At 41.8% G+C, this 19,605-nt stretch overlaps 1 protein-coding gene across 8 annotated transcripts in view; it reads right to left on the bottom strand.

Annotated features, from left to right (window-relative positions):
- Window positions 1-19,605, bottom strand: part of Vps13d (vacuolar protein sorting 13 homolog D) — a 242,682-nt gene that overhangs the window by 118,327 nt on the left and 104,750 nt on the right. For all 8 annotated transcript variants that reach the window (XM_078025311.1, XM_078025312.1, XM_078025306.1 and 5 more), the window contains 10 exons: window positions 18,928-19,080; window positions 16,989-17,124; window positions 15,808-15,855; window positions 13,468-13,618; window positions 13,071-13,281; window positions 7,055-7,302; window positions 5,506-5,697; window positions 5,069-5,195; window positions 3,411-3,553; window positions 84-214 (listed from right to left, as the gene is read on the bottom strand). In XM_078025311.1, the coding sequence (XP_077881437.1) occupies window positions 84-214; window positions 3,411-3,553; window positions 5,069-5,195; window positions 5,506-5,697; window positions 7,055-7,302; window positions 13,071-13,281; window positions 13,468-13,618; window positions 15,808-15,855; window positions 16,989-17,124; window positions 18,928-19,080 (1,540 nt within the window). The remainder of the gene's footprint in view (window positions 1-83; window positions 215-3,410; window positions 3,554-5,068; window positions 5,196-5,505; window positions 5,698-7,054; window positions 7,303-13,070; window positions 13,282-13,467; window positions 13,619-15,807; window positions 15,856-16,988; window positions 17,125-18,927; window positions 19,081-19,605) is intronic.

The raw sequence follows: 19,605 nt of genomic DNA, 5'->3' as shown, positions 1-19,605 counted from the left end.
GGATTACAGGAGTGTACTCATCATGCCTGGCTCACTATGCTAACCAATAAGCACTGGTCATTCTCCAAAAGCAAATTGCTTACCTGTCCCCTGGCAAATTCCCTTTGTGCAAATGCAAGCTTGTGAGATGATTTATTGTCTAACAGGTAACGGGGGGCAAAGATGACCATACAGGTGTCAATATATCGACCTCGGCCTTTCTTGACATCAATACCTACCAAAACAAAATTTTCATAAATTAATCAAAACACAGAAAATTCTTGGTCTGACAAAAAAAATCATCAGTCTTCACAATTACTCAGTTTCTCTGAGAAAACAACTATGTCACTGGGAGGACATCAAGCCTTTCAAGGACAGAGTGAAATCAGCAACTGCATGCAAAGCGCCAGGGCAACATCAATATGCCCACAACTCCCGATTTCTTCAGGAAGTGTGTGCCCTGTGACAGCAACTGAAACACATAGGCATCCAGTCCCACACCGCAGGCTTCCATTTATGAAACTGACTACCAAGTTTCACGTGATACCTTTCCACCCACATGCAGGCATGGAACTTCCCTGGAGAACCTGCCCCTCTTAGAGGACACAGTACGATGTCCAGAGCTCTTAGCTGGATCTAAGAGCTCTGTGCTGCCTGAACTCAGTCGACTGTTGTCAACTTCCTTTTTGTTCACTGTCCAAGAATCCAGCTCAAACCCAATGCTAAGTGTTATAGAATTCATTTTTCTCAAAATAAGTAGATTCTCAGCACCTACTACATATTGGAAAAACAACAGAAGTCAGTCAGAAGAAAATCTTAAAACAAGAAGTTCCAAATAAAGAATTACCTTTAAAAAAAATCTGATAACAATATTTAAAACTAGAACAATCAGTGAGATGAATCATTCATTCAGACCATAAATATGGGATCTATATTCCAAGTACCGGGCTGGGCTCTGACTGTACAATAATAAAAAATATTGATGGTATAAATAATAAAAATAACACTTACTGACCTCTTCATATATGCTAGGTCCTCCCCTAAAGGCTTTCCATTTAATCCTCACAATAGCCTTATCAGGTATTTTAATTATTTCCATTTTACAGATGAGGAAACTATGGTATGGAAAGCTGAGTAAGAGGCTCCAGGTAGCATCGCTAGCAGAGGCTAGACCAGGCTTCAAATGCAGACAGTCTGTACCCAGGGTGCCTCGCCCCTGTGGCCTGCTCAACCCAGGGGCAATGTGCATAAGGACCCAAGGAAGCACTCCACAAGTATGAACAGAACCTTGAAAATGGAAGACTCCGCCTTCTGATATGACAATCAGGTGTCCTAGACTCTAACACCATCCTAGAGTGTACATCTTCTAATCCGTTAACTATGTAATGTAAGCCTTGAAAATGACTGAGTGACGAAGTGAATCACAAGAATAAGTGTATCTGAGACTCGACCTAAGGAATGCCACATAATACTGGGACAGGGAGGTAAGCCTACTGCTTTTCCTTCTGTGATAAACAGAAGAGCTTCGGTTAGCCAAAATCAACAGTATCAGAGTTAGCTGATCAATTAATACAAAGTCTGCCTACAAAAGATACATTTAATTTGATATTACAAAAAGAATCTAAAGTGCCCTAGAACAGCTCAGACACTTCAATATTTGGAAAAAGGTGAGGGTTTTTTTGTTTCTCTTTTCAATTTCGGTCGCCTTGGCACACCCTCTAAAAGTCAAGAGCTGAGATCAAAATGCACAAAATCCTTCTTTCGGGAGGTACACATAAGGCTAACTGGCAAAGTTCTCCCTGGCTTTTCAGCTTGGGATAGTTCTTTACATGATGCTGATCCAATTCCTCAAAATATTCAGGCAGGAGATTCCACAAATTCTGTCAATAACACACGCCAAAATCTCATAAACATTAAGAGTTATAAAGTCCTATCGAAACCTATCTTCTTTCCTTGGTGGAGTGACAAAACTCCAATCACAGTCCTGCCCCTGAATGCAGATGCCATGAGCTCAGTGAATGCCCCTCGCATGGCGGTTCCTGTGAACAGTCACTGTGTATTTCTGGTTTGGTCAGCTCAAAGGAGCATGTTCCATTCCTCTCTGAGGCCTCCCCACAGATGTCCTGACAGCGGCTTCCAGACAGCATGTGGAAAGCCAGCATGAAGCAGCCTTTGCCTACTCAAGTGGTGGAGCAAACAAATGTCAGAAAATGTGAGGAACATTATCTTTAGCTGGAGGATCGAATTAAGTTTATTTCTTTTAGAAATCTTAATATCAACTGTAAGGAGACAGCTTGCATGTCAAGAAATCATGAATATAAATTCAAGTTTAAAAAATCTGAAAAAGAAACTATACTTGTGAGATTCTTTTACTAAGAAATCCTCACACCCTTAAACATGCCCAACTGTGCCCAGGATCCAGGGTAAGTATGTAGACTCCACCACTACCCCAGATCTTCCTTCTACAACATCACTCTTTTTATCTTCATTGTCCAATACTGCAGCCATTAGCCAAATGTCGCTATTTAAATTTAAGATTCTTAAAAATGAAGAGTGAAAGTTCCACTCCTCAGTCACACTCGCCACGTTTCTCAAGAACACTCTGTCAGCTGCTCCGCAGCCACACATGGCTAATGGCTGCCACATCAAACAACACGAAATAGGTCATTTCCATCCTCACAAGGGGTCCTACTGGACAAGGCAGGTCTAGGTGGTGTGCAATGTCAACACCACAAACGGCTGTGAGGTCCTTGGAATCAAACACTCTCACAGGGACAGGGACACACTGTAACTGATCGCAACCCTTAGGACACTCCCTCAAGTATACCCCAGTAGCTCTAAAGCACAGGGTACTGCATCCTCCCCTGCCCTTCCTGCCTCCAGAAGCTAAGCAAGTCTGGAGGCTGCTAATGACTAAGCCACCAAGTGTCTTTTATTATATTTTCTGCCTCAAATTCACACACCCCCATTCTAATCCTACTTCTGACCCAGACTTCCCCTTTGCCTCTAGGCAAGTCACTTAACCTCTCTGCTTTAGTTTCAGAGAGAACAATGCTTCTTACCCTCTTAGGGTTTGCAAATTTTAATGAATGCGTGGGAATTCTTGAAGGATAAAAAGCATTCTGAGTGTTCCTATTATTCCCCTGAAAAACAAGGATTTAAGACAAACTGATACTTTCCTGACACAGGTGAGCCTGAAATTAAACAGCCATAGACCTCAAAAGGGCAGTGTTTAGGTGGCTCCTCAGATCCCTAGGAGAATAGATCTGCGTTGATATCAATATTGCATGCAGAGAGCAGGTATCTGACCCACTGTCAAATGAGAAAATCAGCACTTGTAGCCAGGCCAAAATGCACTGCCAGCTAATTCCTCTAAGCCTAAAGTCACTAGCCAAAGATTCTGATCCTCCCATTGCCCAAACGTAACCCACCAATGTTATAGATCAGCCCTGGGCGATTTCCTTGCTGGATGACTTTCAAAGCTCGGACACCACTACCACCATCCAGGGAGAAGCCCTGACACCAGCCGGGCATGCCTTCAGGATGAATCCCCCTTCCGATTCTCATCGTGCAGCTGTGGGGCAGAAAAGCAAAGATGTATATAATCATCCACAAGCAAGTCTTATCTACCTCATCTAATCAGGAAACGCTAGTGTGGCTAGCACCCAGTTAGGCCTCTAACACTGACTTCATCCTCACTCTCATGTGAATCCCCAGGAGTGAGAAAATTAATCAGTGATCAAACCCTCATCTTAAGATGCAGCCGCATTACAACAGTATATGAAATGCTTGGACATCTACAAATGAACACTTTAGGAGAGAGCACAGGATTCTATGAGAATAAAACATGAGGAATATGCTACAGTTTCTATTATTCCCCTGAAAATCAAGGAGTCAAGAAAAAAGCCGAGAACAGTATGTAAGAAGGTGCGGCTGACAGCACGTCACCTCCAGGAACTGAGACCCTCATATCAGCAAAGCACCGTCCAGTTGGCTGGTGTCCAGTCAGATCCTGGAAATATAACTCCTAAATGTGTGCTCCAGGTCCACCACGAACAAGCGATGCAGCCCTGGGCATAGGGCACGCTGGCCATGAGCCTCAGTCTCCTCATCTTAAAATATAACTATCTCCTGATCACTGGCATGCTGGGGAGAATCCAACAGGATGATCTAGATGGAAACACTCTGGAAACTGTGAATCCCATGGATAAAGTCAACCATGACAAATGCTCAGCCCTAGATCTAAAACTGTCAAAATCTTTGATGAACAGAAGGAGACAGGGCTTGCTGAATGTGTCAAGAGGCTGGCTGAGTCTCCGACAAGAGCCGGAACTCTGACTCCAACACTAATCTAGATTCCAGTCTCTCTGGAAAACACATCTGTATCCACTGAGTGCAGTACTCCGGAAACCTTCCTGTTAAGTTTTCTGCCAAATTCTATAGATGATGGCGTATGCCATTTTAGCAGTATAAGATACATCCATTTATCTCTGGATTAGGGCTATAAAATTAGAAGACTCCTATAAAAAGCAGAATGTCAAAACCAAGAACAAAAGTGAATTAACATTCCTACCATACATTAAAAGGACATGTTATCTAATCCTCACAGTTGTTATTTTTCCCAGCTGTGAAACATGCAATGAGTGTTTTAAGACGATGAGAAGGCACATTTTGGAGCTCAAAACCTTCCACTAACAGCCCTGATTGGGCCAATAGGGCCAAAGGGCCAGTCCAGCTACTCTCTGATGCCCACTCCTTTGCCAAGGCTACAGGAAAAGAGAAACTGCAGAGAAGAAAAGGGACATACAGGTTTCTCTTCATCGGCCCACTTATAAATAGGAGAACTCCTTCAATAACATGTAAAATAAAACTAGCTTTCATTATAAACCAACAAATGGTTTATTTTCAGGATCAAATAACACAGAAATTAGATCCGAAAAAATCCCATTAGGTCATGGTTCTAGTCCTCTGCCAAGTCAAGACTGTTATCTACAGTATAGTTCCACTTACTTGGATATATTATAGCCTTTGCTAATTTCTCCCCTTCCCTAGGAGCTTATTTCCCCTTCTCATAAATAACTGTACTCACAGGTTTGGCTGCTCTTTGTCAGCATAGCAGAATAAGAGAGGGCTCAGGCTCCGGGCCAACTCGTGTTCCTCAAACTGGCCTGCAGCATCTGTCTTTGCATTATCCTGTCTGAAGATCAGTGGTAACCCTTTAGGAAGGATGGAAAAAGTTTATATCAAACAATCCCACCCAGTCTTCCCATCAAAGATGCAAACGGTAACAGGGGAATGCAGAATCGGCAAGGGGGAAAATAGTGAAAACTGAATTTTGTGGGCTCAATCTGTTATCTAAGGACGGTTTTGACCATGATTAAGCACATATCATGGAATCAGGAAAGTCTCAGCAGCTTAGACTGTTGAAGTCATCTATTTGCATTGGCTCCATTTAGTTAGCTGAGCAAATATGTCTGAATTCCCATGACCAACCCCAAGACTTACTGGGAATGCCTATTTACATACCTGTTTTGTTAATGAGCCAATATGGAGCGGAAATGAAGATCTTTAAGGACCCTTCTGCTCGACATACAATCCGGATGGTGAGGTTCAGCTGCCGCCGGTTGATGTCATAGAGTCGCATTCTTACCATATAGTTTTGGGTCCCAGGTGGAATGAGCAATTCTTTACAGAGGGGAAAGTTCTCCAATGACACCCCTAAAGAAGGTACAGCTATTGTCTTTCTGGATTCTCACTACTCGAGTTTGTCAAAATAGTTCACAGCAAAATTAAATTGGATTCCTTTTTGGAAAAATCACTAATAACCTCAAAGGCCATTTTCCTCTAGCTGGGATAAGAATAAAAGGAACAGATCAGATGGCCCGGAAGTCATACTAGGAAGCTACACTGCAAATGAGATGAATCAGAGTTCCAAAAAGCTACCAACAATGATTATCAGAGGAGTCATAAGTCAGACCTTGTGCTGCAACCTTCCTTCCAATCCCCAGTCTGGTCTTATTATCTGCATGATATGGAGCAAGTTATTGAACTTCTCTAGGTCTCATCTGCAAAAGGTGGTAGTAACAGGATCTACACGGCAGAACTGTAAGTAGCACGTAATGTAACACACAGCGCTGAACACAAGGGACACTGGTGGGAGGACAGGCCCGCGTTATACAAGGCCTTGGTCAACATGTGAAGAAATATAGAAAACTCACTACTTAAATGCCAAATTTTTTTCTATTTATTTTTATCTATTTTTCTCTAGAATGAATGACTACAGGCCAAGGGTACAGCCCAGTGGTAGAGGGCTGGCCTACAGGAGTAACTACCATTGCACTGTTTTCCTTTTCTAGATGAAGTTCAAGGATCTATCCGGTTGCAGAAACATAATCTTGTCATTGTGGCACATACTGCCAAAGATCAATGAGTTTCAAGTTGTTGAGCTCAAAATGGAGATAACACCTGTCCGATATGGAAATGTGTACTCCTGTGCAGATCAAGTGAGATAATGTAGTAAACGAGCTTTCAAAACTGTATATAGAGAAATATCGACGTCGTTATGACCTGAACATGTCTGTGGCAGTCTTAAATATATTTTCTGCCCAAACAACAGATGTACCTCTTTAAGTGCTGCAAATGTGATTCTCTACCCTGACTTGCTCACCCCTACAACTGAAAATTACTTGTTGCACTGAACATTTTAACCTCCATTTCTTCATCAGTGAAGTGGGACAAATCACTATTGCTGTCAGGATGACAGGAGATCACATGTGAGAAAGAGCCCAGGTGATGCTGGGGACACAGGAGCTCAGCCACATTCACCCCTTCCCTAAAAACAGCTCATTCTGCAGCTAAGAAAAGCCGGGCTAAAGACACAGAGTGACTGAATACCATGTGAGCATGTCCTCTGCAAACCTCTGGTTCATTTTTTCCTAGCTGCACACCTGCTCTGAGCCAGCTTACTAAGACATGACAGATGCCGCAATTTCTCCAAGATGTTTACTGAGTAGTCTAAATGGTCACTGATCTCTTCCCAGGATTGCTATAAATGACCCAATAGCAACAGCCTTACCCAGCTCAATGTTCTGGGACGTATCAGCAGTGTGGAGGGCCACCTCTCTTCCAGGTTTCAGGGTTCCATTAATTGGCATTCCTTTGACGTAGAAGTCAAGTTCACAAGGCAGCAGATTACAGATCACCACAGTTGGCAGAAGATATATGGTATGCCCTGGCTGTCTGAAAATCTGTTTTGCACTGTCAGAAAATATGTTTGAGGGCATGTAATCGGGATAATTCTCTTTCTTTATAGCCACACAAAACCTATGAAAACAAAATGGTGTGAAAATCATCAGCCTGAATGAAGAACTCAATTTTTTTCTCCTTAATTAAATAATATCAAAATAACTCAATAGGTCAGTAAGATATTTGCATTTTTTAATACAAATACATCTACTGAAATCTAATACAAAATGCATGGATTTTAAATATTCAATTTGATGAGTTTGGGCAATTATAACCACCACTCAAGAACAAGTCACAGACCATTTTCTCACCCCAAAAAACTCTCTCCTGTCCCTTTCCAACCAATATTCTCTCCCTGTCATCCAAGTAACCACTCTCTGGAACTCGCTGCTATGGATCAGGCCCATCTGTTCCTGAGCTATGCGTAACGGCAACAGGCGGGGCACTGCTCCATACGCTCCTTCTTCCTGCTTCCTGTGAAGTTTCACCAGGGTCAGTCGTGCCCACCATACCTGACTCTCTTTCCTTGCCTGGTGGTCTGTCCGGCTGAATATCACTGGTTCTTTACTCACCATCCTGTTGATATCCACCTGGGCTGTTCCCAGCTTATGTCTAGATGAGCCTTCTGATGCAAGCATCTTTATGGACACAGGCCTTCGTGTCTTTTAGGTAAACACCTACAAACGGACTTGCTGGGTCCTTTGCTTTATTAAGAAACTGTCACACATTTTTCCAAAGCAGCTGTATCATTTCACATTCTCACCAGCTCTTTATGAGAGTTTCCCACACCTTTACCAACATTTGGTGTTGTCAATACTTTTTATTTTATTCGTCCTAGTGAGAGTACAGGGTCACTGTGGTTCAGAGCTGCATTTCCCAAATCATCACTGATGATGACCAACTTTTCATTTTTCTATTGGCAATTTGTATGTTATCTTCTGTAAACTATCAGTTCAAGTCTTTTGACTATTCTTGTTAGGTTATTTTTAAATTTTTATTTCAATAAGTTCTTTATGTGTTCTATTAAAAATTGTCAGATATATATTTTTTTCCCCAAATTTGTGGTTTATCTGTTTATTTTCTTATTGATGCCTTCTGTTAAACCAAAAACTTTTTAAAAAGTCCAATGTCTCTAATTTTTCTTTGGTATTTAGTGCTTTCTGTGTAATAAATCTTCTATCCCATTGATCTACATTCCTGTCTTAATGAAATAACACTGACTATGAATAATAATACTGTGACTCTACACTCTAATACTATGAATAATAATACTGTGACTCTACACTGAGTTTTGAAAATAGGTTTTGTAAGTCCTCCAACTTTTTGTTGTTGTTATTTTTAAAGATGATATTGAATATTCTAGATTTCTTGCATAATCTAAGATTAGCTCCCCTATTTCTTCAAAGCAACCATCTATAGATCTATTTATTGAGAATGGACATCTTAAATCATTAAGATGTCTTCCAATCCATTAATATGAAATATCTTTTCACTTAATATTTTTAAAATTTCTCTTAGAAAGGTTTTGTAATTTCTCAAGTAGAAGACTTGTACATCATTTGTTAGATTGAGTCCTGGGTATTTAATTTTTTTAGAGTTATTATAAAAGGCATTTTTCTAAAATCACATTTTCTAATTGTTTATTTATGGCTAGAATATAAGCATACAATTAATTTCTAATGATTGATCTTGAACCATCAGATTTTAGCCAATTAGGTCTATGCTATTTTCTACATATCTAATTAGGTCATTTGCAAATATCAATAATTTTATTTCTTTTCAGATTTTCATGCTTTTTCAATTTCTTTTTTTTTTTTTTTTAGTTGTCAATGGAACTTTATTTTATTTATTTATATGCGGTGCTGAGAATAGAACCTAGTGCCTCACACATGCTAGGCAAACGTTCTACCACTGAACCACAACCCCAGCCCCACTTTTTTGATTTCTTATTTATATGATTTACTTGCCTTACTGTAATGGCTAGGACTGCTACTACTATGTTAAGTAGAATGCTGGTTCCTGATCTTGAGGTAAAAGGGTTTAATGTTTCACTGTCAAGTATTATGTTAGCTGGGCACGGTGGTGCATGCCTGTAATCCCAGTGGCTCAGGAGGCTAAGACAGGAGGATCATGAGTTTAACGCCAGCCTCAGCTTAGCAAGGACCTAAGCAACCTAAGTGAGACCCTGTCTCTAAATAAAAAAGGGATAGGAATGGGGCTCAGTAGTTAAGGGTCCCTGGGTTAAATCCCCACCACACACAAAAAAAAGTACGATGTTAACTGTATGTTTATCACATATGCCCTTGAGAAGGGAACTTTTTCAAGTTCCTAGTTTGCTGGCTATGAAGAACTGAACGTTTGTGTTGCCCAAAAATTCATATGTTGAAGCCCTAACACTTGATGTGATAGTATTTGGAGGTGATTAAGTTTATCATAAAGTCACAGAGGTGGGATGGACCCCATGATGAAATTAACACACTCATAAGAGAAAGAAGAGAGGCGAGAGCCTGGCTTTTCTCTCCACCTTGTAAGGACATGGGAAGAAGGCAGTCATCAGCAAGCCAGAAAGAAGGCATTCTCTAGAACCAAATTTCTACCTTGATCTTGTACTTTCCAGCCTCCAGAACTGTGAGGAACAAATGTCTGCTGTTTAAGCCTCTTGGTCTACAGTGTATTGTTACAGCAGCCTCAGCTAAGACACTGGGCATCACCGTGAATGGGTACTGAATTCCATCAAACGCTATTTTTCTTTGCATGTACCAAGATGATCTGATGTTTTTCTCTTTAGTCTCTTAAAATGGTGAATTACTTTTTATTGATTTTATTTGATTTTCAAATGTTAAACTGATCTTGCATTTCTGGAATAAACCCCACTTGCTGAATTATACTTGGTAACATTTTGTTGAAGACATTTGTAGCTCTTTAGGGGGGGCCACTAGTACTTAGTTTCCTTATAGTATCTATATAGGTTTTGGTGTCAGGAACATGCTGGCCTCATAAAATGAGCCAAGAATGTTACGGTTTAGATACTAGGTATCCCCCAAAAGCTGTGTGTGAAGTAGTGCAAGAAAGTTTCTGACATTTAGAAATGATCAGGTTATTAGAATGTTGACTTAATCAATGTGTTAGTCCCGATAGGGGCTAACTGGGGGTAACTGTAGGCAGGTAGGCTACGGCTGGAGGAGGTGTGGGCAGGGCATGCTTTGCAGGTGTATATTTTGTCCTTGTTGAGAGGAGCGCCCTCTCTGCTTCCTGGTGCCATGTTCCCAGCAGCTTTCCCCTGCCACGCACTTCTGCCCTGATGTCGGCCTCATCTAGGATCTAAGGAATGGAAATGACCATGTGAAATCATGAACCACAAAATAAATTTTCCTCCTCTAATTGTTCTTGTCAGGTCTTTTGATCACAGCAACAAAAAAGCTGACTGAAACAAGAATTGTTTCCTCCTCTTCTATTTTCTGAAAAATCTTGTTTAGAACTGGTTATTATTTCCTTCTTAAATGTCTGTAGAATTAACTAGTAGAGTCATATGGGCTTTGGAGTATTCTTTGTGGGAAAGCTTTTTTATAAATTAATTTTTTAATCTAGGTATGGGTAGTGTACACCTATGATTCCAGGAACCTGGGAGGCTGAGGCAGGAGGATCACCAAGCCTAAGGCCAGTCTCAGCAACTCAGTAAGACCCTGTTTCAATATAAAAAAAATAGTGATGGACAGGTAGCTCAGTGGTAGAGCACCCCTGGGTTCAATCCTTAGCGCTAAAAAAATTAAAATTTTAAAATAGATATCAGTATCTTTGTATTTTCTTTTTTTAAATATTTTTATTAGTTGTTGATGAATTTTTTTATTTTATTTATTTGTATGTGGTGCTGAGAATCGAACCCAGTGCCTCATGCATGCTAGGCAAGCGCTCTACTCCTGAGCCAATGTCCCAGCCCTGTCTTTGGATTTTCTATTTCTTCTTTGTTAGTTCTGACAATTTGTGATTGCAAGAAGGTATTATTTACGTATGGAATTTAATGATATAAAATTGTTCTTATCTCTTTTTTATCCTTTTAATGCCTATAGGATCTGTAATAATATCTCCTAATATTGATCATTTTAACTCCTTATATTGGCAACTTCTGTTTTCTCTTTTCTTCTTGGTCAGTCTTGCTAGAATATTAACAGATTTATGAGGTTTGGGTTTTTTTTTTTTTTTTTGCATAAAGACAATTTTGACATTGTTGATTTTGGTTTTTAGCTCATTGGTTTCCACCTATTTTTGCTTCCTTTTTCTACCTGTTTTTAATTTGCTCTTCTTTTTGTATCTTCTTAATAAAGAAGATTAAATCAGTAGTTTTTGTGTCTTCCTCATTTGCTAATAGACCTATTAAAAACTGTAACTTCTAGGAACTGCTTTTTGTTGCATCCCTCATATTTTAACATGTCTGGCTTTTTCATTATTGTTCAATTTAAAATATTTTCTAATGTCTTTTGTGATTTCTTCTTTGACCCATGGGGGTCCTTTGGAAATATACTGTATAATTTCTGAACATTTGGGGATTTTCTGGGAATCTTATTGTTGTTGATTTCCAGTTTAATTCTACTGTGTTCAGAAAGCAGTCTGTATGATTTAATTCTTTAATATTTATCAATCCTTGTTTCATGACCCAGCAGATGGTTATCTCTTAACGAATGTTCCACATTTTCTTGAAAAGAAGGTAGCATCTGGAATTGTTGGACAAAATATTCTATGAATGTCAACTGGAACACACTGGTTGATGGCACTGTCCAAATGTTTTTGGGGGTTTTTTTCTTAGTTGTTTTTTTTTTTTCCTATAAGTTTCTAAAAGTAAAGTATTAAAATGAACATTGTGGTGGGCTGGGGATGTGGCTCAAGAGGTATCGCGCTTGCCTGGCATGCGTGCAGCCCGGGTTCGATCCTCAGCACCACATACAAACAAAGATATTGTGTCTTCCGAAAACTAAAAAATAAATATTAAAATTCTCTCTCTCTCTCTCTCTCTCTCTCTTTAAAAAAAAAAATGAACACTGTGGATATACATTTATCTATTTCTCCCTCAGTCTATTAAAAACTAGGAAGTTTCTGGAAAAAGGATATACTGGAATTCTTTACTATTTTGGTACTCCCCCTAAATGTTTGTTTTGGGGGGTTTGGGGGGTTTTTTTGGTGATACTGGGAATTGAACGGGAACGGGCCTTGAGTACGCTAAGCAAATGCTAAACCACTGAGTTATGAACACCTGTCTTCACTGTAAACTAAATAAAAGTTAACAATCTCTCATCTAGATGAGTTGAAAGACCAAGTTCGTAAAGGTCTCATGATAGACAGCAATCCAGTGTCTTTTCCACCATTGAATCTAATAATATATTACTTATACCCTGTATGATAGGAAAACAATGAGTTTAAATGGCTACGCAATCTCATAAAAATGTTCCAGAAAGTCAGTATTAGGTACATGAATCTTTATCTAAAATATTTAAAAATTTTTCATTCAAAAAATCTCCCAGCCCCAGGATTTTGCTTCCTAATTTATACAGGAGTGGGTTAACCTGAAGCTTTTTTCGTTCCCTCCCTAAGGATGTGTCCGCACCTTACGCTCCAGCATACCTACAACACTCTGTCTATCTGCGAGAACAGTGTGTGCCAGTTGGTTGGCCGTAAATGATAAGTGACCCCATGCCACGCCAGGGGTAAGCCTGGAGTTCCCATGGACTTGAGCTCAAGAGTAATTTCAGGTTCTAGACAACCACAACTGAGTGCTGAGAGAACCAATACCAGAAGAGCCAGACTGCAGGAGGGAAGCCAAGGCCACCTGCACAGCAGGGCAGTGTGATACACACCTGAAGAAGCGGCTCTTCTCCGTGTCCATGGAGTGGCACTCTCGCTTGCTGCTGCTCACCTCTGCAGTCTTCACCACATTGGTCCAGTGAATAGGAGCCTTACAGAAAAAGACGCCCAATCCTTTGGGCCGTGCTTGCAGCCGCCAGGAGGTGAGGTGCAAAGGCACAGCGAAGGAGTCCCCGGGCATGATGGCGGGCAGCACCACCGGCTCTGCCACAGAAACAGGTATTAGCACCTCGGTGGTGATCCTCCTTGAGAGACTGATTGTGGCAGACAGGAAGCAGGCAGACTGTGCATGCTAGCTGCCTGGGGACAGTCTCACTGGGGAGAGAGTGGGGACAACAACCAACAATTGTTCACAAAGCATTCACTACGTTCTAGACAAGCAGCACATACTGTCGGGGGCCGATGGGCTGTCCAGCCGCAGTTCCATTGGTGTCTCGAGTCTATTCCTCACAATGAGGGCAGAACGCACCGTGATGACCTTCCGAGCACTGCCTTCCATGGTCACAGCAAAGACCACCCTGACGGGTGGGAGCGAAGAGAACTATGGGAGAGACAGACACAAAATAGCCGTGCCGCTAAAAACCCAGGAAGTACAACAGCAGAACCAGAAGGTCTGTGTGGGGTGCTGTGTGTGCGCGTGGTCCTGGGGACTGAACCCAGGTGCTCTACCTCAGAGCTACGTCCCCAGCCCTTTCTGTTTTTATTTTGAGACAGGGTCTTGCTAGGTTGTTCAGACTGGCCTCAAACCTTTAATTCTCCTGCCTCAGCCTCCCAAATCCTAGGATTACAGGAGTGTGCCACCGTGCCTGGCTTAAAAGTATTATAATTATCACAGCTCTCAGTGAAATTATCATCAAACCCTAAAGCATTTGGCTGAAAAGGATGTGAAAGTGCTATAAACACATACTATTAAAAACAGCCACTTCCAAAAACATCTACAAAAATAAATAACATACTCCAATGTGATACTCCAAGGCCTCCAGACACATTATAAAGAACCCCCGCTAAGACTGTGGCAATGACCTACCCCATTTTACAAACTTCCTGAAATATGCCCTTGGGTTCCCACATGTCAAACTTTATGTGGAAACTGTGGAGGAGACTTGTTTTCAACTCCATTGCAGGGGATTAAATTGACACCGCTTGTCTAGAACGTAGTGAAGATCATCACAGCAGCTAAAATAGAAACACTGAAGAAGACTCTGCAAGACAGTGCATGATTTACTTCCTGTGGCACTTTCCTCTCAGATTAACAAGAGATTAAGGAAATGTTTCTTGAACACTAACAAGGTGCATTTGGGTGTTACCCAAAACAGAAAGATGCCTACGAGAGTCCAGCCTGTCGCCATAGACCCCGGGGTGCTGGGCAGGGTGGCCTGCGCTGGCTCCTTCATGGGCACAGATGCCGCCTGTCTCTAAGAGCCACTCCACTTGCCCTCTAGGCTCTTGCTATTCGTTGACATTCCTACAGAAAAACCAATGTTTATACTTCAAAGAACTTTAAAAACAAACTTGTCTTTCTTCCCGATCCTCCTCCAGGCTCTGTGTAGTGCTCAGTCTTTTATAAACAAGATGCTGAGGTTCAGAAACAATGTCTTTTCAGCAGTGGATGGCAGCTACTGCGTCCTGGTGCCATGTGTTCACTCACACCTTCAACAGATATTCTGGGCTACTACCATGTGCCTTTTTTTTTTTTTAAATGCACAAAGTAATACCCTGGGCACACAAAAGAGAAGGTATCTGACAGTGCTGCTCTTGGAAAGAGATAATGCTTTTCACAGGAGAAACAAAAGACACCACATTCCAGTGTCTTATTCTGCAGTTTTTTTATTAAAGTAAACAGTATGTAAAAATCCACCTAACAAATAAGAAAGCAAAGCTCTCTGTTTTCAACCAAGTCTTCTGGGAAGTCCAAATGAAAAAGAAAACTAATTTTATGGAGTGTTTTCAGAGGGACACAATCCTAGGCACAAATCATCATCCAAGTTCAGGTCTCCCTGGCCTAGCCCCAGGTAGGCCTGGATAAAGTCAAGGCCAACCAACAGCAATCTCCATGCTCTGCTTACAGGCCTGCCTGAATGTTCACATTTCAAAACTTACTTGGGGGGAAGACAGTTTTAGGCAAAAGCCTAAAAAGAGTTTTTAGTGCCACTTTTGCCTGTTGCAAAACACTGAAGAAGGACTCCACAAGACAGTACATGATTTACTTCCAAAGCTAAATGGGGGGTGAGTGAGGATCTTACAATTTTTCCTTCTTTTTCTTACTTTCATGACCTTTGGATTCCAGCAAATGAAATAGAGAGTATAGTGTACTTCTATTTTAACTTAGAAATAAAAGGAAACCTTGCACAAAAACATCTGCCTGCTCTCCTTCCCTGGAATTCTCAGTCACAAAAACAAAATTAGGGGCAAACATTTTCATGGAAGTTCCTGAAAGAGGAAGGTAACTATTCATACACAAGGGCAGAGATAATCTTAATCACATATACGTCACAAAGTCCTCTGATCATCAAGAGACATACATGTGGTCCAGCGCAGTGCACATACTCAAAAACCACAATGACAGGGCTGGAGTTGTGGCTCAGTGGTAGAGCACTTGTCTTGCATGCATGAGGCCCTAGGTTCGATCCCCAGTACCACATAAAAATAAAAATAAAAATATTGTATCCATCTACAACTAAAAAAAATATTTTAAAAAACCCACAATGATAGCAGGAAAATTATACTTACATAAACCTGGGGATGTATAATATTTGTTCTGCTGCTCGGGCTGCCAATCTAAGAAAGATCCATAAATCAGATTCAGCACAGGCCTAAGGTGTTAGCATCATTAAATTCAATGACAATATTCAAAGAGTGGTATTTGAGAATATTTTTCAGGTGAAATATGATTACTATGAAGGTAAAACATCTCTTGAAAAATTTGGACAAAACAATATTCTTTCTACACCATCCTGTGTGTGCAAAATCTCTTCAGGACATATCAATCTGGTCCTTTTGTTACCAGATATGAAAGTAATCCGAGAAATAAAAGTGGTTTCTCATTTACTAGCTTTTTCCCTAAGATAGTTGAGACACCAGAGAACACCATGAAAATGAACACTTATTAAACAGTATACTCCAAAAATAGGCTGATCACACCACAGTGGATGGCTTTCTTGGTAGTAGAGAAGAATTTAGGGACAGAGCTAAAATGATCAAGGAGCAACATTATAAGAAACATTAGAAAGACAGTATGCACTTAGGGAGCTTAACACCAGGGCACACCATCAGAGAAGCTGTCCCCCGATGCACAGGTTCTGCGTGCGGGTTCAACCAATAGGGATCCTATGGTGTGCAGCTGGGCCTACATTGCTTTGCACCTCCACTGAGCGTGTGCAAACTCTGCTTTTCTAGTCTTTATTTCCTTAACGGCACAGTATAGCAACCACTTGTGCTGCACTGACACTTTCTTAGGTAGAAGTAGTAACCTAGAGATGACTTAAGCGCCGGGAGAATGCAGGGAGGTGACATGAAGACATTCTGCCACTTCACACAGGGGGTGTAAGCATGAGGACTTTGGTGTAGGGGTTGTCAGAATTCCTGGAACTGATCCCCCATGGATGCCAAAGGATGACTATACTCGTGGTTGGCAAAGGAAAATTTGCCCAGTTTATAAAGGAAATTTGCCCAGGTGAGATAATATGTGCCTGCCAATTTAAAATCTCATCTTCTACTGAAATTAACCTGCCTGGCTGATGTACAGCCATGACCCAAGCCTATGACTGGGCCAACAGAATCGGAAGCAGCCTCCCTACGATGAGGAGAAGTAAAAAACAAGAAAATGTCACTAGAGCAAAGTTATTATAAGCATAAGCATTTGGAAGCCTGGTTCTGAGGGGCTGTGGCCATGGCACAAGGACACCACTCACCGTGGAGGAAGATGAATTTTTATCTGGTGCAGCATATCGGAAAAAAGTTCCAACTTTGTCCACAGACACAGGGCTCACCTGCTCCCAGCCATTCACTCTCACTTGCAGTTGGTGAATCCGCAGGTCATGGGTGTGTCTATGAGAAAGAACAGGGAAGGGAACAGGAACACAATCTCAGAAGGCAAGAAAAGTGGAGGCAAAGACTCCAATCTGACCTGCTGTGTGACCACACAGACGCCCGCTGGCTAGGCCTCTGGGGGATTCCCTAAGGAAGAGGAAATCAGGAGCTGGTTTAACTGGGTTTTATGAGAACAGCACAAATGCAAGTTCTGGCAGCCTGAGCAAGAGGGGCACTAACCAGGTCTCTCCCCCCGCAGTCCCCATCCCAACCCCTCATCAAACAATGGTGAAAATCATTCAGTGGGGCAGGAAAAACGCACTAGTGACTGAATCACATAACCAGCCTCTTGGAAAGGCACAGAAACTTTTTCCTTCTTGGTGCTTTTGTTGACTATCCCACTTCTCTCAAAACCACACGCAGTCGGTGGGCTCCAGCTCCAAGTGGCTGCGAACGGGCATTCAGAGTCTCGGGCCCAAGCACTCAGCTGAAACCGGAGCAGAAGGTAGTGGGCAGAACGGGAGGAATGGAGGAAATTGCACATTTAATTCTATTTTAGATTTTGCCTAATTCAAGCCAGAAGCCTGAAGCGGGGAGCTGAATTTGAGGCTAACAGGAAGCAGGGAGGGAGGCTCGGAGTGGGGTACCGCGTGCCAAAGGGGGAAATGCCAGAAAAGGCATTTATTTTGATGAATTCAGGCAGAACAGCAGGACTTGAAAAGGACCACAAAACATGGAAACTAAAACGGAAATGACAAAGAGGTCAAGCCCTGGCTTAGACAAGAGGCAGTGATTATTCAGAGATGCTGTCCAGTCCTATGGCTTCTCTGGGAACCTCATGAAAAGACAGGACAATGGCTTGACCCTCGTCCCTGGAAACTACAGTGGCTTCCAGGGACACGTGACCAGCACAGGGACTTTATTTTACTTCTTTTTTTTTTTGCCCTGGAATACATGGGTCTCTCTCTCTCTCTTCCAGAGACTCATATATACACAACCCTTCTCAGGTAGGTGTAATGTTCATGGGCATAAAACCATCAAATGCACCAGGGACGGGAGAGGTGGGCACATGGACTTCGGCAGCATGAGACACAAAGGCCTGCAGAAGGATGAAGCCAACCTCTTCCATGTCCACTCAGCTTCAGAACCATCTGAGGCTTAAAACCTAAGACCTTTACCTGTCCAAATACTAAGTCTTAATATCCATGCCCCCTGGATAGCCCTTCCATTTAAAAATGTTTGCAAATAATGGGACACTTCTTTGGATATTTTACCATCTCTCAATAGCCAGATATAAAGCTCTCTTCCCCTCCTCCTGACCCTTCAGCTTGCTACCTCAGGAGGGCATCCGTCAGCAGTTGCCCAGATAGGTTTCATGCACGTCTCACCCTCACTGGCTCCACTTCCTCAAACTAGCTGCCCGCTAAAAATGCTATGTGGAACACACATACACTATAGGTGAGACCAATGTGTTTTGAGAACCTTTTCAGAATAGCATGTCACCACTGCATCATGGAAACCAGGCCAACATGCAATGAACTTGAGCGTTATAATGTCCATGCTTAGACAAACTTATGAGAGACACATAGGTTATCTCCCCATCTGTTGAGTAAACGGATGGTCAATGGAAAGAGACGTATTTCCAAGATGGCAAGACAGCCCACATTTATAAAAGGAAACAATGATTTTCAAAATATCTTTTAAAAATATAATATTAAAATCAGGAATAAGTGAAAAAACAAAACATGAGGGACAATCATTTATATTCACTTTTCTATTCACTTATTTTTTTAAGGAAAAGAAGAAACAAGCATACTTTACCTATGTCTCAACTTTCCTCTGGCTTCAAATTCAAAGGGAATCTCTTCACCCGTAAGGACTTCTCGCCACTCACTGACCTTGTGAGCATCGTCTAGAAATGCTCCGTTCCCTTCTGGGACCACACCTGGACTCCCACTGTGAGACAATGCCGCCCTGGAAGCAATCAGAAGAACCCACTGTCCCTGGTCTCCACCATTCCCTCCTCAGGGCTCTGTGCTGAGGAGAAGCCCTCTCAGGACAGCCCGCAGCAGTAAGGTAGGAGCCCGCCACAGAGGAGGACCTCAAAGCCAGTGACTATGGTGATCCCATGCTCAGTCACAGCTTACCCGAACTCTAGGAATAGCTGAATTGTCACTACCTAGTCACTTAGCTCCAGCAGCAGAGTCTGGCAGGTATACAGTAAGGTAGGATTTTTAAAGGAACATGTAAGTGCGTGGCTGGAATTTAACAGACCTAAACTGCTAAACAGAAGAACCTCCCTTCCAGGGCATTATACTCAGTGGGGGCAGGGGAAATGCAGTTTCGAATCAGTTGATTCTGTTACCCATTCTGTGTACTTCATGGCCTATGCTACAAAGTCACCAGGTACATAGAATAGGACACAAGATCTAAACAGGCCAAGAGTTCTCAACAAAAGTTCTCACTCAGCTTAGGAAAACTTATTTGTCCTCCAAACTC

Source organism: Ictidomys tridecemlineatus, chromosome 11 (genome assembly GCF_052094955.1).
Source record: "Ictidomys tridecemlineatus isolate mIctTri1 chromosome 11, mIctTri1.hap1, whole genome shotgun sequence".
NCBI classification, from domain to species: Eukaryota; Metazoa; Chordata; class Mammalia; order Rodentia; family Sciuridae; genus Ictidomys; species Ictidomys tridecemlineatus.
The sequence above is the reverse complement of the archived record's forward strand: the minus strand, read 5'-3'. Positions and strand labels throughout refer to the sequence as shown.